Source organism: Equus quagga, unplaced genomic scaffold, assembly GCF_021613505.1.
Source record: "Equus quagga isolate Etosha38 unplaced genomic scaffold, UCLA_HA_Equagga_1.0 241_RagTag, whole genome shotgun sequence".
Classification (NCBI taxonomy): Eukaryota; Metazoa; Chordata; class Mammalia; order Perissodactyla; family Equidae; genus Equus; species Equus quagga.
In genome coordinates, this window is record NW_025799856.1 from 82,735 (window position 1) to 99,053 (window position 16,319).

A 16,319-nucleotide genomic window follows, 5' to 3' on the forward strand; every position below is an offset into this window, starting at 1 on the left:
CGGATAGTTTTCAGGCATGAACTTACCAGAAAGCCTATCTGATCTGAGCAGTCCTTTTGACCTGTGATTTGATCACTAAACACATCCTGAAGTCCTAACAGAAAGCATTGTCTGAAAATTATGGATCCTGGTATCTTTTTATAAACAAACAACCTATTCTGATCTTGAAAATAGCAAGAAAATGCTGATGGAAGCTTTTTCAAGATGTTGAAATAGGTGCGCTAAAAGCTTATACAAAGTCACGCTTTCCAAACGCGGCAGGGAACGTGATCAGAGCCTCTGAAATACACCACTCATGAAAAAGACTACATGTTTAAGTGTTGTTTTCTCTTATTCTCTCCAACCTCCTTTCCTTCCTTAATAACTGGGCTCCACCTATGGTTTTAATCGTACCTAATCAGAAATTGGTTTGACTTAATTTGGATTTCCTTTTATATGATTAGAAACAATAACTCCCCCACTTGTGATCACAGTGAGATATTCTGTCTCCTATCACTCATTCTCTATTATTTTAATTCAGTAGGATTCTAATGCTACTTGGCAATAGCTAATATTACTTGGATAAAGAAAGAGATGTTTAGGTAAGATAACCAGGCAAAGAATTTAGAAAGAAGTGATGGCTTCTGTGGTTAAAAATAAAAGTCTGGCATTTAGTTTTGCTTTGCCATACCGAAAATGGATGTTGCTATTCTTGTTCAACATAGAAAACTTAAATTCCATGCCCGGGCTCTGGAATGTGTAAAGTAACTATGGATACCAGATTTATGATTAAAAAACAAAATCTGGCATTTAGTCTTCTGTTCATATTTAAAATCAAGAAATAATTGTATTCCTGAAATATGTTAATTTCTATATAACAAATCCGCTAGTTTATACACTCAGTGTCACTGATGATAAACACTCTCAGTTCTGGGTTCAATCTGAGGGCATGAGGTTGTCACACTATATGGCCTCTTGGGAACACAAATAAAAGCAGGCCATGGAGAGAAGTTCTCTCTGTTCCCTGTCCTCTTTTTCTGTAATCCTCTCTTCTTCCAGAAGAATCCTGGAGACAGAGACACCCTGGCTTTGACTGTGCTACTGCTGAGCGCTTGCACTGCTGCTGTCCCCCGTGGGCAGAGGCTCCCAGTCTCACCTCCCCACTCCAGCCTTGGGAACTTTAGGTGACCTCACACGGAGTAATTAGCTGACGCAATCTGCCTGGATGTTCCCCATCTTTTACCACTCCCTCTCTATTGCGTGCAGGAAAGAATTACTCTAATTCTGCCCTGTTCTCACAAATCTAAGCCCATTGGGGGAATAAAAGATGCCAATTTTCACCTCCTTCTGCCAATACTGAGGTTATAGTGTCTGCGAAGCCTCCACTGGGCCGCAAGTGCCAAAAAGGCAGGGATGAAGCCTGAGTGCTCAGTGCTCACCACTAGATGCACTCGGTTAGACTCTGTCTGCTCGGCACGTGGCGGGTGTCAGGAAAAAGCATTAATACAGGAAAGAATAAAACACACAGCAGATGTCCTTATAGCAAAAATAGAGACGTTCCCAGTAAAATCTGTTCATAAGGTAGACCAGTGTTATAAATTCGATCATGCTTATAATAAAAGAAACACTTTGTGCATTTGGCATATAGAAATTACGTATGTGAATATAGTCCACATTGGGGTGTTCCGGAATTAATTCTTTACTATTTTCCAGGCTTGTCAGAATAATCATTCTTCTGAACTCATTAAAATTTCTCCTTTTTTCTTTTTGTTTTCTTTTTTCTGGCTGCTGGGAATGTTGAGGCATTGCAAAAGATTCCAACTCTGCGAACTGAAGTTGCCACAAACCAAAACCACTTGCTGTGGCGACTGCAGACTGACGACGATGCTGGGGTGTGACTGCTGCAGTCTGAACATGCTTCAGATACATTAGAAAGGGCAAACACTGCTTGTGAAAATAGAAGCAACAGTTATTGGATTTTCTCCATTTTTGTTATTACTCCATTTTCGGAATACATGCCTGAGATAAAAGGGGAATCAAGGTGGTCAACACATAAAGACCGTTTGGTTGTCGTCTTGGAGCCTGAAGAGAGGGAGTATTCTTGCTTCATGTCCCACGGTTCTGGTTTTAACCCATGTGGCAGGATTTACACCTTTTCGTTATCATACTAACCAGTCACTGGTTGTCCTTGCACGTGCTAAGACGGATGGGAATTTAAAATTTAGACACCATTCTCTTGGGTTAGAGATGGCTAATGACGTCATTCCTACAGGATTTTTTTTTTTTCAAGATTTTATTTTTCCTTTTTCTCCCCAAAGCCCCCTGGTACATAGCTGTGTATTTTTACTTGTGGGTCCTTCTAGTTGTGGCATGTGGGACGCTGCCTCAGCATGCCCTAATGAGTGATGCTAGGTCAGCGCCCGGGATTTGAACCAATGAAACCCTGGGCCGCCGAAGCACAGCTCGCGAACCCCACCACTCGGCCACGGGGCCGGCCCAGGATGTGTTTTCTTTATTATATGGGCAAACATGACCCTTGGCATTCTATGGATCAGAAAACCCTCCAAGAAGCAAGAGCAGGAAATCACCCTGGAGTCTGTTCTCATGAAACTGTTTTAAACTGAATACTCACTGCGTTCACACTGGCATTGGGAAAATTACCAGCATCTTAAAACTCCCTCTCCTTGTAGCTGTGACTCTCTTTATCTGACTTCAGTTTTATTTGGGCACTCTAAAATGAAGGTCTGTTATTTAGCCCATCTTATTATTTTTTACAATTCTAAAAAGGGGTATTTCCTCCTCAAAAATGCAAAAATTCTAAGGATTCAGGGTAAAACCATGTCTAGGCTCTGGAAAGTGAACAGAACCAGGACAGTAAAGGCGTTCAGGACAGCAGTAAATAAGGCCACATGTGTCCATTTTCTTTGGGAAAGAATGGAATAGGGACTGTAATTTTACTAACTTTACAAATAACGCAGAATGTTCATTTTCTTACTTCAGTGTTACTCCACTTCAGAAAGAGCACAAATATCAGAAAGCATGATTCATGATGTAATATAATGTCACTTTTCTTAATGTAAAACATTTCATTTTATATTCTCCTTTGACTTTATCATTTCTTAAAAATGCTTTTCTTTACATTCTGACTTAGACCACACTGGAAATTAATTTTGCAGTTTTTGGTGAGGAGATTGGCCTGCGTTAACACCTGTTGCCAATCTTCCTTTTTCCCTCCCCAGAGCCCCGGTACATAGTTGTATGTCCTAATTGTAGATCATTCTAGTTCCTCTGCGTGGGATGCTGCCACGTGGCTTGATGATCAGCACACAGGTCTGCGCCCAGGATCCAAACCGGTGACCCCTGGCCGAGGAAGCGGAGCGCACCAACTTAACCCTCAGCCATGGGGCCGGCCCCAAATTCTGCATTTTGTTATTAAAAAATGTTCTAAACTATTTTTCTTAAATGTGGTTCCGCCTGTGCCATCAGCCCTATGAAAAGGAAGCTTTAAAATTCTGCCTTCAGTAACATGTAAGCACTACTCCAGAGGGGCAGCCCGTGTCTGAATAGGGGAAAGGCGGGGGCAGCCACCTTCCACTGATCTGTGCTGGCGTCAGCGACCGCCGTTAAATAGACGTGGGCATGCGAAAGGTCTGACCCGCCAATTCTGATAACCTAAGTTTTCATTTTTCACGTGGCAGCATCCCCAGAGCTCCTCCCCCGCAATTCCTTGACTATCTTCTACCTCTGCTTCCGCATGAACGCAGTTTCAACTATGCCTTGTCTGACTGATACAGAAATATGCTGAGACAATGCATGATGCCGCATGTAACCTCTGAACTTCCCCATGACAGAAGGCGATGTGAGAGGGTGGCCGGTCCCTCCAGAGGCAGTGAGCCACCAGAGCAGATCGTCCTGCCCCCGTCCCTGATCACCATCTGCCACCAGAGCCTTCCCAGGAACCCGCCTGTGCCCAGAGCTGGGGACACTGGTCCCTTGAGGTTTCTGAGATGAATTTGGATTTGGCAAATGTCAGAGGGGACTTTGTGGTTAAATACTGCCAGACTAGAGAACTTACAGGGAACCACCATCTCTAAACAGAATCTACACCTTTGCGGCTTGCTTGCTTTTAGGTGGAGTTTTGAATTGTGAAAATGCCTGTGACGGTTTGTTAAAATGAACAGCTACTACGTGCTCTCTTCAAGGTCCTTAGCTTGGATTTATTAAAATGATGGTACAGATGGTGGGGTGGTTATTACCAAACACATAAAAATCATCATAATCAACCCTTGGTTAAATAGTTTGCAGCTTAACAGTGGTAAAAATAAAAAATAATGGACAAAGCATCAACGTTATTAAGAATTAGCAAAGAAGTTTACATATTAGAAAACACTTCAGAAGCACATACCTAACGGAAGCCCTGTGGTGTCAACGGTTGCTTGCCCTTCAAAATCTGCCACCTAGCCTAAGTGACTTTACTTTCAGTTTTTTACTATTTTGGATAATGTCCAGAGGGCAAGTATATATTAAATAGGATTTTAAGTTAATGATTTTACTCTAAATTCCCTTTGTACCATGTTTTCAACTAGATTTGTTTCATTCGTTATTTTGGGGTTCTCGCTCACAGCTTCCCAAACAACCCCCCAGGCTGAGTGATGAGCAGGGAGCGGGAGTCAAGCCTCGCATGTCAGGCAAGAGGTAACTTGCCAAACTCAATTAGTCCATAAAATGTGAAAGGTGGGACCACGCGGGATGGGAGTTTAGAATGAAAGAGCTTTGATTTCAAATCATTTCATTGAATCTGGAAAGAATGACAGAGGAAAGAGAGTAAGTGTTAATAGTTTACATTTCCATTATTATACAATGGATACATAATTTTAAAAATCTACTTAAAATTTAAAAAATGAATTAAAACCAAATATGCCTTTTCCCTCTTTCCTATTATTTTCAATTTTTTTCTTCACTCTCACATAGTGATGAAATGTAAAAATATTTACTTCGATTCAATCTTGGAATGAATTTGAGAAAGCCCTAGCTATGGCACGGCTCTTGCTTATTATTACTCACATAAGAGGGGAGACGGCGTTTAGAGCTTCAAGCTGGATTGCTGGGCTCCTGCGTCCACGTGAGGCCGATGGGCAAACTAAATCATACTCTTTCCCACCACGGCTTTCACAGCAATCGGCCTCTTAGTGAAAGGCTCAGTGCTTCTCACTTGCATGCTGTGCTGCTACTATCAAGAGTCACAGTGAATGAGAAAACAGTAACGTTGCCATACGCCAGAATTTCCCAAAGTGGGGCGGATGGAACACGAGCTCCTGTCACTAGGTGTCACTCAAAAAAGTTTCTGTGGTCATATTAATCTGGAAAACACTGAGCTAACTGAAATGACATTTGTGATGTGTTTTTTCCCTCTTTAGGACCTTTAAATTAGAATTTTCACTGTGCTTATATGCATGAACTTTCTAAGATAATATGTTTCCCAAAGTCATTGACCCTGGAACTCTATATTTGGAGGAAAGAGCATCTTTAGAACTTGTGTTCTGTGGAACACACTTTGGGGAACACTGGATTCTATCACTCCTGCGGTGTTCAGCCAACTAGCTCAAAAAGTCTAGATATCAACAATTTAATCCAGAGGCAATTAAATAGGCCCCAGCATGGCATCTAACAGTCACGTCATTTCTGCAGAGCTGGGTCAAGAATGCTGGTGTGACAAGCTAAGGCAGTTTTGGGGGAATATTAAGGGAAGATCAGTTTAATGATGGGTCAAAAGGAGGAAGAAAATTTCTGAAACCATTGGAAAATAAAGCTTTACCCAGAGTATGTATTCCTATACTTTCAAATGAAATGTTGCCCTTTCTAAACCTTCTGCATTGACACAGTTGCAAGAGTTAGACTTGGCAGCTGAGAGGAAAACAATCCAGAAGATCCAGGTGTGCCTGGCAAAGGAAAAAGGGAGCCCTGCCTTTGTGAATCCCTCATGTATTAATAACCAGATTCCTCAGGGATCAATTCAACAGTGTAATCAATTTCCTAGAATCACTTCAGATAGAACTGAAACGCAATGCTGTTTGCACAAAATGTACGCGGGTTGAATGTTCGTTACAGGTGTATGAGATTAGGCCTGTTTTAAACTACCCAGATTTCATAAGCTCCTTCACTCTATAAAACGCTCTCTGTAATATTCTTGTTCCATAGACAAGATTCAAGAGGCCAGAACCTTGATTCACAGCGAGGAATCACCAGTAGCCACTGGTGACCAGTAACGTCTTCACACGGGTCAGTCACGCCATATTAGAACAGGACTTCAGAGTTAAGTGCCTTGGGCAAGTTGGCCACATAAAATAAATGCAGGTCTTGGGAACTAGCTTTGGAGTTTCCACATAAGTACTGTTTATTCCTTTGATTAGAGAATTGCAAATACAATGAATTTTTTAAAAGATTTTCCTGCCTCCCCCACTCCCCGCTAAATCCCAACCTATTTTAAGAGTCCACATTACCGGGGAGCAGTAGCAGCAGCGCAGTGCATTATGAGGACCTGGGCTGGCATCCTGCTGGGGGCTCATGAGCACGGCCTGTTCTTTCCCAGCTTCGCTTCTAAAAGACTGTAAAATCATCCCCAAATTTGGCACCATGGGGGCTATTGGCAACTTGAACTCAGGTGAGGGAGTCTAGGCAGCCTCGGGCGACAATTCCAAAGCTTTGGCAGTGCTGTCTAGGGAAGCCTCAGAGGCAGTCTTCTCAAATCATTGTCCCTACAGCCAGACTCCACCTGCCCGAGGCCACAGAACAGGGCAGTGGCCTGCGCTCAGGGCACTGAGCTGAGGCCTGCAGACCGACAGCTGGACGAGGGGCAGGGAGAAGGCCCAGGGGACAGGGGAAGGCAGCAGAGGACTCGGACTGTAGACCTAACTACTAATCAACTCTACTTCTCAAACTTCTATCTTCAAAAAATCTACAAGCCAAAGCGGGAGGAAAAGAGGCAGAAAGGGACTAGGAAATACCCACAGTACTTGGTTAAAGTCAGAAATGGATTAATTCTACAAAGCAAAATTTAGAAGATGCCTGTGAACCTGAACTAGAGGGAAAGTCACGCGCCCCTGCACTCAGCACCGTCTGTTACGACATTTTGCAGGGTAAATAAACACTAATTTACTAATTTAGTAGCTTTGCTTTTCAACTTCACCAGAACATTACTATTTTCATTTTAGACAATAACATTCATCACAGGAATTTAAAAATGTCTTTCCCTTCTTATGGATTTTGGGGTTAAGTTAAAAATGAAGAAGGAAAATGACTGTGTACCATGAAATGCTGAGGCTGCTTAGTCCTGAACGTCAGTTAGATGTGGGGTTTGGTAACTCCCCGAGTCAGGATGTCCTGAATCCCCAGGAACACTCAGGCCACCAGGCTTGACTGTCCCATTACTGATCACAACCCCTATGTTCCCCACATTCCCTCCCAACCCCCACCCCAAATGACACATCCCAATGTTCAGTGTCTTTCGACAAACACTTCAATCTAAAATGGTGGCAGATATCTTGTCTAGAACATTCTATGGCTAAAAAAATAAATAACCAGGGTTCTAATTCTAATATTGGAAATCCTAATGTCACAGTTTACAAAAGTAAGCAAAGTTCTTGGGAAATCATTGTTAACTCTCATTACAATCAAACAAAATTAAGTGCTTGGAGGAATCTAAACAGACTGCGGTCCTCGGCAGCCACAACGGAAGCTTTTCATCCTCTCGCGTTCTCTCCTGGAAGCTGCTTCTGGAAAGCTCCACAGCTGAAGAAGGGCAGGGGAGGGACAGCATGGGCAGGAGGCGGCCAGTGAATGGGGCCTTCAAGAAGGTCTAGCGACAAATGCCCACCCCAAAAAAACAAAACCAGGAGGACACCCTGGCATTTCAGACAAGGGAGCTGGGAATGCAAAGAAAATCTTGTTTGGCTGTTTGAGCCACTTCAGTCAGGCAAACAGGCTGACCCAGCATTTCTGTCAATTAACTGCTAAAATACTGAGATTGGAAACATGACTTTGTTGATAGGAAATGGAGAGCAGCAAGCCTGGCCCCAAGATAACTCTGGGGGGCTTAACAATACAGGTTCAAGCTTGAGTTCCAACCCACTCTGCCGCACTGAGCGCAGGGCAGGAGCGGGGGAAGCTGCCCGGGGCGGCGGGAAATCTGCGACCAACAGTTAAAGGCTGCGGCCCGTCCGCTGCAAGAGCAGCACATCCCAGCAGTTCACCACTAAATTCCAACCTGCGCTGGGCACTGGCCTCGGCGGCAAGGAACAAACCTACAGCTCCCGGCCACTGCTCCCCAGATCACTGCTCAAGAGACGCTCGAAAGCTGCTGGGCTAGGAGAAAACACCCTGCACGAAAACTGGCAGCTGGAGCTCGGCGCAGGGGTCACCTCACCAGCTTTCTATCCCAGTGCAAAGAGCAGACTTCCCAAGGGGCACTGGGACTTATTCAGCCATTATTTTCCTCTATCTGCCCTTAAAGATGGAAGGGATTGTGGTATAGTGATTTGCTTTTTTCATTTCCTCTAATAGGTTTCTTGGTAACGAAAGACAAAACTCATGGTGTCTGGAGGTGAAGTTAACAGCAGCCTCGTCTAAGGTGAGGGTAAGCCAAAGGTTAAGGTCATGCACAGTTAGGATAAACGCGCAAAGACTGGTCGGGTGGTACACAAAGTCTATTTAACTAATAAAGGGAGGGAGGGAAAAAGGTTATTTCTGCTGTGCAGGCAGCTCTCATCCTCCCCACTTCCTTCAGTCTCCAAGAGAGGCTGCGGAATAATAAACCATCCCAAATCTGTCTGGGCTGCTGCTGAGCAGAAAACCTGGGCTCAGGCAGATAGAGCATCCTCAGACAGCTGCCTCTCGGCAAGGGCGCTGCCACACAGGCCCCAACTCACAGGTGACCTGTGGCCTGTCTCCCATAGCTCTGGGAGCCTGCCCTGCTCACTGCTCCAAAGAGAGGACACAAAGTCTGCTGCCGAGAAGGCCCTGTAAGGGATCTTGAACAGAATCTTCAAATAGAGACTATATGGCACACATGCCATTCACTTCATACGTGTGCATCTACAGCTAGATATTTATATATTTGGAACATTGGATGAAAGAGCTGGGAAAATATGAAGAAACCATTTTCCAGCCTCTCAACTACATTGGCCAAGAGCACCCTCTGTTCATCACTGCATACAGACCTAAGGCTGCCAGGGAGGGGGCCCATGTCTGGGATGGATGATCCTACTGCAACTCCCACACCTTGCACTACATTAAAAGAGATCAGTGTGTTGAAAGTCCTTTAGTCTAAGGCAGCTGAGACCCCAAAGGGTTCACTGCTCTTCTGTTTTGCTGCTATTCCTGAACTTCACCACCATGACTGTTATATTGTCAGGGCAGCCTCTGTAAAATGACTGCAAAACTATGCTCTTGGCCCCAAAGTGAGGTTCATCCAAGCGCTCCTTGATGAATCGGACAGCTTCTTCATTGCTGAAAGCATCCCAGAGGCCATCTGATGCCAAGATCATGAACTCAGGCTGGAGCTTGTCCAGGTCAAAGGTTAGGATATCTGGGTCTGGGATGACCACGTTGAGGTTTTTCAGTGGATAATCCCCCAGGGATCGAGACATGGCCAGGATTCCCTGGACCCTCCAGGAGCCATTGAAACTGATGAAACCTCCTGGAAAGAGAAAATGAACCTATTAGCTTGACCAACTGAGATCTCACCCACCTGGTAGAGTTCCAGTGTGTGTACAAAAGCCTGAGCCCACCCGCACACTGCAAGAAGGAGCAGCATGCCAGCCGCATGGCTGGGGGCCTCAAGCGACAGCAACAGATCCTCATGTCCTTATCCTTGGCATCTTAAAGAGCTTCAAGAATATATCAATAAGAATATTGAGGCTAGGAGACACGTATGGGTGAGGGCATCAGTTCTAACTCAACAATACCTTGGCAGCTCAGTGACGGACAGTGGGGGGCACTAGGGTGGGAGTTCGAGGAGAGTGGCAAAGGAGTGCTGAAAGGCAGGGGGATGGGCACTGGAGACAACCACCAGGGTACCTCATTTAGCTGGAGGCTGCCCCTGGGTGTGACCATGTAGATCCCAAAACCGCTCCCCAAATAGGATCAGATTAAAGAACGGCGTATTTTAGCACAGCGGTTAAAGGCTCAGGCTCTGGGTCAGACTGCTTGGATTTGATTCTCGGCTCTGTCACTTGTAGCTAGGTGTGACTTTGGAGGAGAAACTCTCTCTCATCCTGGGTTTCCCTGGCTGCAAAATGGGGATAACAATAGCACCTATTCCGCTGAGTCGTTGCAAGAAAAAAAAGTTATTCCAAATAAAAACTTAGCACAGTGCCTGACTATAATATGCACTTGCAACATTATCTATTATTATTTTTTTCTTTAAGGGAGCTAGAACTTCCATCATTCACATATTATTTGTCAGATATTTATTAAAAATATACTCCATGTAAGGCCATTTGTAGGCTATAAAGTTATACAAGATCCAGACCTTTCTCTAAAGAAGCAGACAGTCTGGCAGGAGGGAGAAACCACATGTACTAACAGCTGCGGGCACAAAGCAGTCTGCTTCCGGGGAGACTGGTACCCCTAAATGCTGTGAGTGGAGAGCAGGGATGATTTCTGGCTGTGATGATCAGGGAGGAGTGAGCATTGAAGCTGGGCTTTGAATGACGGGGAGCACTTCCATGGGCAGAGATGTATGAGAACATTCCAGGAATGTGGTCTGGTGGCAAGAGCAAGGCTCTGGAGCCAGGCTGTCCTGCGTCTCAGTTCTGGTCTCATCATTCACTAGCTGTGTGTCTTTGGGCACACAGGCCTCTCTGAGGCACCATTTTGTTGGGTGTAAAATGAGGATAACATTACCAACCTCAGAAGGAAGGTAAAGAGAAAGCATACTTGTAAAGCGCGAGGCTTGGCTCCCAGCACAGAGTGAGCACACAGTGTATGGCAGCTGATATCACTGTTGTTGGAAACAGCAAAAGGGGTGGAGGCAGGACCAATGTGTATGTGGCCCAGACTGGTTGCAGTGTATTGTCATGCTGAGTAGGAAGGGGAAAGAAATCCTGAAAGGAAGGCTGAGGTCAGAGAAAATACACATAAAAAATAAAATCAATCTTTGTCCCTTAAGCTTTGCTATAAAATACAGCCTTGACACAGCAGGTTAGGTTGACCTCCTCGGAGAGGGAGTTCAAATTTGCTTCTGCAAAGAATGACTGCAGGGCAGGGTGTGGCAGGGAAGAGAAGGGAGGCTGAGATGGGAGTGACATTCCAGAAGAGAGTGCTGGATGCTCAGACGACACTTGCAGGTGTATCACAGACTCATCCCTGCCTACGCTCACACAGAGCAGGCTAACTGTATCTGAAGTCCAGGCCCACAGCTGACTCACGGGGACACGGTGACTTCGCACAGAAGCAGCCAGGGGATTTTGCTCATCCTGCTTGCTGCCCATCAAAGCTTGACGGATGTTCCTAAAACATCATTTGTCTCATCCCATCAACCAAAAACCTGACCAAAGCTTTCACCAAAAATTATTCTGCATCTCAAGCAGTCACTGAAGCAGGAGGTTATAATAAAATTCAACACTTTTTGACTCAAAAGTCCAGCTTTCTATTGCGAAAAGGCAATGTTGATTAGGACGGAAGCTGACCATAGAGACTGAGTCAACAGGTGGCAGGGACCCAGCCTGGTCAGAGCCCCAGGGGCACGAGCTCCCCTGGCAGCTGGGCCTGGTGCGTGGTGGGTGTGCGGAGCCTCCAGGCTGCAGCCTTCAGTCTGGGGAGGGGCAGGAGGGTCCTAGAAACGACCCCCCCAGAGGATCGTGCAAATGTAATCATCAACTGTTAACCTTCCTTCAAGTCCTCTCCCAATGCGCCTTAATGAGGCCCGCACTCACCACCCTAATTATAATGGCACCCGACACTCCCCGTTCCTTTACCTGCTTTACGTAGCTCCACAGCAGTTACCACCTCGGAATATACTGGATAATTCACTTATTTATTTTATTGTTAATGTCTGTCTACTCCATTCCCCACCCCCATCCCAATTCCAGAATGTAACTTTGTATCCCCAAGCCCCTGGATGTTGAAAAAACGAATGAAAAAGGCACCCTCTACCCTCTGGAATATTAATTTATGCCAGGCTCTGAGTCAGGTGCTGCGAGTAGAGATATGAACAGACCAAGTGCCTGCCCTCAAAGAGCTCACAGTCGGGAAGGCAAGGCAGATGAGAGAGCCAGGTATGTCCATATGTTGTGAAAGAGGACTCAAGAGGCCCACTAGGGTGCTAGGGAAAGACTAAAGGGGTGCCTAACCCAGACTGGGGAGCCTTTGCACAGGGTGACAGGAAAGCCTTCCAAAAAAGGACTCCCTTAAACTGAGTCTTAAAGACCAAGTAATTGTTAGCCACTAGACAGTGGGGATGCACTTGCAAAGGCACACCAGTATCAGAGACATGGGTCTTTCTGGGGACTGGTTAGGAGTGTGGTGTGGCTTGAGGGAAGCAGAGTATGGCAAGAGGCAGGAATGAGGCAGAAGGCAGGGGCCCAAAAGTCTCATTAGCCTTCAAACTAATAAAGGGCTATTTTTAGCCCTTCTGGAATCTTTGGCTAGGAAGAAGGGCAAATTCAGTGGCCCCTGATTTGACAGGAGATGTTACGAAGCGCGGTCTCAGCCCCCTCAGCAGCACCCAGTGATGCATCTGCTAATCACTGGGTAACTGCACCCCCTGCCCTCTGCCCCCTAGGGTCATCCAGACGAGCAGCCTGGCACGGAACAGGACGACAGCCCATCCTCAGAGGCCTTCACAAGCTCACCAGCTCTCTTGATCCTCTTTCTTTCCTTCAGTTGGTAAGGCTTGTGATCGTGAGACAAAGGAATGGCATTCCCGTCCTTGTCACACAGGACCCCTCTCGAGTCACCCACGTTGGCCACGGTGAGGTCTTTATCTGATAGGAGGGCAATCAAACATGTTGTACCTGAAAAATCGAAGAAAGAGGCAATGTGGGAGGTCAGCAATGCTTTGAGGTTAGGCTGCGTCTGTGGTTACTGGTTTCTTCAGTCATTAAAACCACTCCTGCTGGGTGAGAATCTGACTGCAGCCGCCCCGGGAATGACGGCTGTTCACTTCAACGACACTGATCGAATCCGACAGACAATTTTCTTAACCATGTTACAGTGTCACTGAAATAGGCTAGGATAACACCATCATTTCCCAAATCATTTTGTCTCTGCTGCTCTTAATTTAAACACATATCACATTTAAAAGGATTAGGAGAGAATCAAAATCAGTTTGAAGCTTCAGACAACTGATACATATTTTCTGCTTCTCGTCAGTGCTGAGTTTCTGGGAAGTCGAAGGTGAAAGTGGGAAGGATGGGAGTTGGGTGGGCACCTCAGCTGCAGAGCCTGGAAGAGCCAGTAAATGACAGATGCCAACAGCCAGACCCTATGGAGCCACTGGGAGCCGTGAAGGGGCTGTTATACAAACTTGCCTACGTAACGTCTGACAGCAAAGACTGGTCACAACCAGCTCAGCTCCAGGATGGCAGGGGGGGACTACAAACATAGAAGCAGAGAAACCTACCTGGAAGACAGAAATGAGGCCTAGGTAGACAGGAGGTGGGGCTGGGAGGTCAGAGTCAGGAGGGGAGCAAGACGAAGACCTGCTTGCCTGGAACCTACACGAGACCCAAAAGGACACGCGCTCCTCAAACCCTCCCTGGAGTGAGAGTGCACACAAGCACGCAGAGTGGGCCGGCCGCTCTATGTGGAGACTGCCCTCAGGACCCGCCTCGTGCCCTCTGTCCACCGTGTCCCCCCATCCCCACCCCAACAGAGCCACTGAGTACACAAATACCCGCTGAAATGCACCTTACACTCCTGCTTCAAACTGACAACACTTTTACTTGCTAAAACTATTTATCAGTTAGTCTTCTTTAATATTTCCCTCCTCATTAAGAAGGTCATGTTCCGTAACAGAATGTAAACTGCACCTAAACAGCTCTTTAATCTTCACAGAAAACAAAAAAGACTGAATTCTTAAACAGACACAAAGAATAAATACAGGTCAATATCATGAGCAAGGAGAATAATTAGCATACTCAGTTATTATAGTTTTTCTTCTTTGAGGAAGATTAGCCCTGACCTAACATCTGCCACCAATTCTCCTCATTTTTTTTGCTGAGGAAGATTGGTCCTGAGTTACTATCCATGCCCATCTTCCTCTACTTTATATGTGGGACATCTGCCACAGCATGGCTTGATGAGCAGTGCGTAGGTCTGCACCCAGGATCTGAACCGGGGAACCCCGGACTGCTGAAGTAGAGTGTGTGAACGTAACTGCTGCACCACCAGGCCAGCCCTCAGTTCTTGTAATTTTGTTTGAAATTAAGACAAAAACTTAAACCTGTTTAACTCAAAATTGCCTTGATCAGAAATGGAAACACATGAAATGTTGGTTAACTTAAGATTTCTGATACGTAAAGTCTTGTGAAAGAAAAAGAAAAAGACATCTTAGAGATTACCAAAGCAAATCACAGATCTTTTACCTAAAAAAAATCTGTAAGAATGACAATGTTAATACAAGAACATTCATATGATTAGAAATTATTCTGTTCTCGGTATTAGTTGCATTTTGATCTTCAACCACCTCACTGTGTCCTCAAGCATCTGATTGGGTGAACTCGGCTAACACAGAGCACAACTTCTCCTACAAGGCACATTCTTAGAGTGTGAATGAAAGGTGAAACAGGGACGTATCTCTAGATAACTCTTGGAGCTGTCTCTCTGTGGGGCCCTCTTCCCTCTCACTCTGCACACTCTGCCAGAACACGTTCCTGACCTTGGCTCCCACCACCCTCTAAGTCTACGCCACTAGCTGACTGGCACGCCTGAGGTCCATATTGCTGTCTAGTAGGTGTTTCCATTTGCCTGTACTGCATGGGATCCAGGGAAAGGCTTTGGGGTCCCATGTGAGGGAAGTGGAGGGATCTACCTGGCTGAGCTATAGGCCCCTGCCCTACTCCCATTTCAGCCATGGCACCTCTACATCCATGGTTAGCAGTATTGAACTGCATGTAAGTTTTTTTTGCTTGAGGAAGGTTAGCCCTGAGCTAACATCCGTGCCAGTCTTCCTCTACTTTATATGTGGGATGCTGCACACGGCTGACAAGTGGAGTAGGCCCACACCCAGGATCCGGAACTGTGAACCTGGGCCACCGAAGCGGAGCACACGAACCTACTGTAGGTTAAATAATCTTTGACCCATTAGACTAATAGCTTCTTTTAGGGCCAGGGTGATGCCTTACTCATTGCTGTTTTTTGTTTTTATTAGAAAGTCCTTTAAAACAAAGTACTTCTTATTAATACTCATTGCTATATTCTTATAATAGTGCTTTGCACACGGCACAGACTCCTTATGCTGGGGAGGGGTAAGGATTGGGGTGGCGGTGAGAAAAGTGGGGGTGCTTTTCAATTTACAACTTGTACTAATTGTAGTATCTGGACAAGTCACACCTTTGTACTGTGCAAATATATATACTCTAACCGTGTAAGTAAAGAGACACTTATTTTTTAAAAAAATATTAACAGGGTTATCTAGGTGATGGGATTTTAGACCACTTTATTTTCTTCTTTATGCTTTTCAGTATTAAGATGAATTTAACATGTTATTTAAAACCACAATTTATTCACAACATTTCTGGAGCACATCTACTGCATGAAGCAAAGTATGCAAGATATAAAACAGAAAAACAGAATCGACAATCGTAGTAGTAGGACGGCACAGGTAGAAAAAAGGCCCAGAGGAACAGCAGTGACAATGATCACAGCAGCACTGTCCACAGTGGAAGATTCAGACTCGACCATCAGCGACCATTTACCCATCAGTGACTCGGTGACAGACGAGTGAGCTTCAGCTGCCTTTAGGCTCCCGCTGCACAGCCTCACCTCATCCCTGAGCAGGACCATCCACAATGCCTACTCGCAGCAGAACACCCTGCCCTGGGAGCCATCAAAACACACCCTGCACCCTCACACCCACTGCCCCCTTTTCTGCAGGCACACAGCCATGATTTAAAAGCGGGAGTCACGAGAATCCTTATTGTATGAGAGTTCACCCTACTGCAGCATTTTCTTATAAGTGACCCTGCAGCTCCCTGTTTTCTTGGGGTGGAGGTGGCAAGCTGGGCAGAGTGGAGAGAGCTGGGTGGAATGAACATCTGAGGTGCCTTGCTTCATACCGCACGTGGACACCCTCCCATCCGTGTCACACTTCTCGTGCTAACAGTGACTCCCTCTGTGAC

At 45.6% G+C, this 16,319-nt stretch overlaps 1 protein-coding gene across 1 annotated transcript; it reads right to left on the reverse strand.

The window, feature by feature from the left end:
* Window positions 1-5,210: 5,210 nt before the first annotated feature.
* On the reverse strand, window positions 5,211-15,984 carry LOC124233802 (protein phosphatase 1L-like). The gene is made up of 3 exons (XM_046651010.1): window positions 15,897-15,984; window positions 12,831-13,034; window positions 5,211-9,673 (listed from the first exon to the last, which is right to left on the reverse strand). The coding sequence occupies exons 1-3, from the start codon at window positions 15,982-15,984 to the stop codon at window positions 9,327-9,329; spliced, it is 639 nt and encodes a 212-aa protein (XP_046506966.1). The 3' UTR covers window positions 5,211-9,326.
* Window positions 15,985-16,319: the final 335 nt, after the last annotated feature.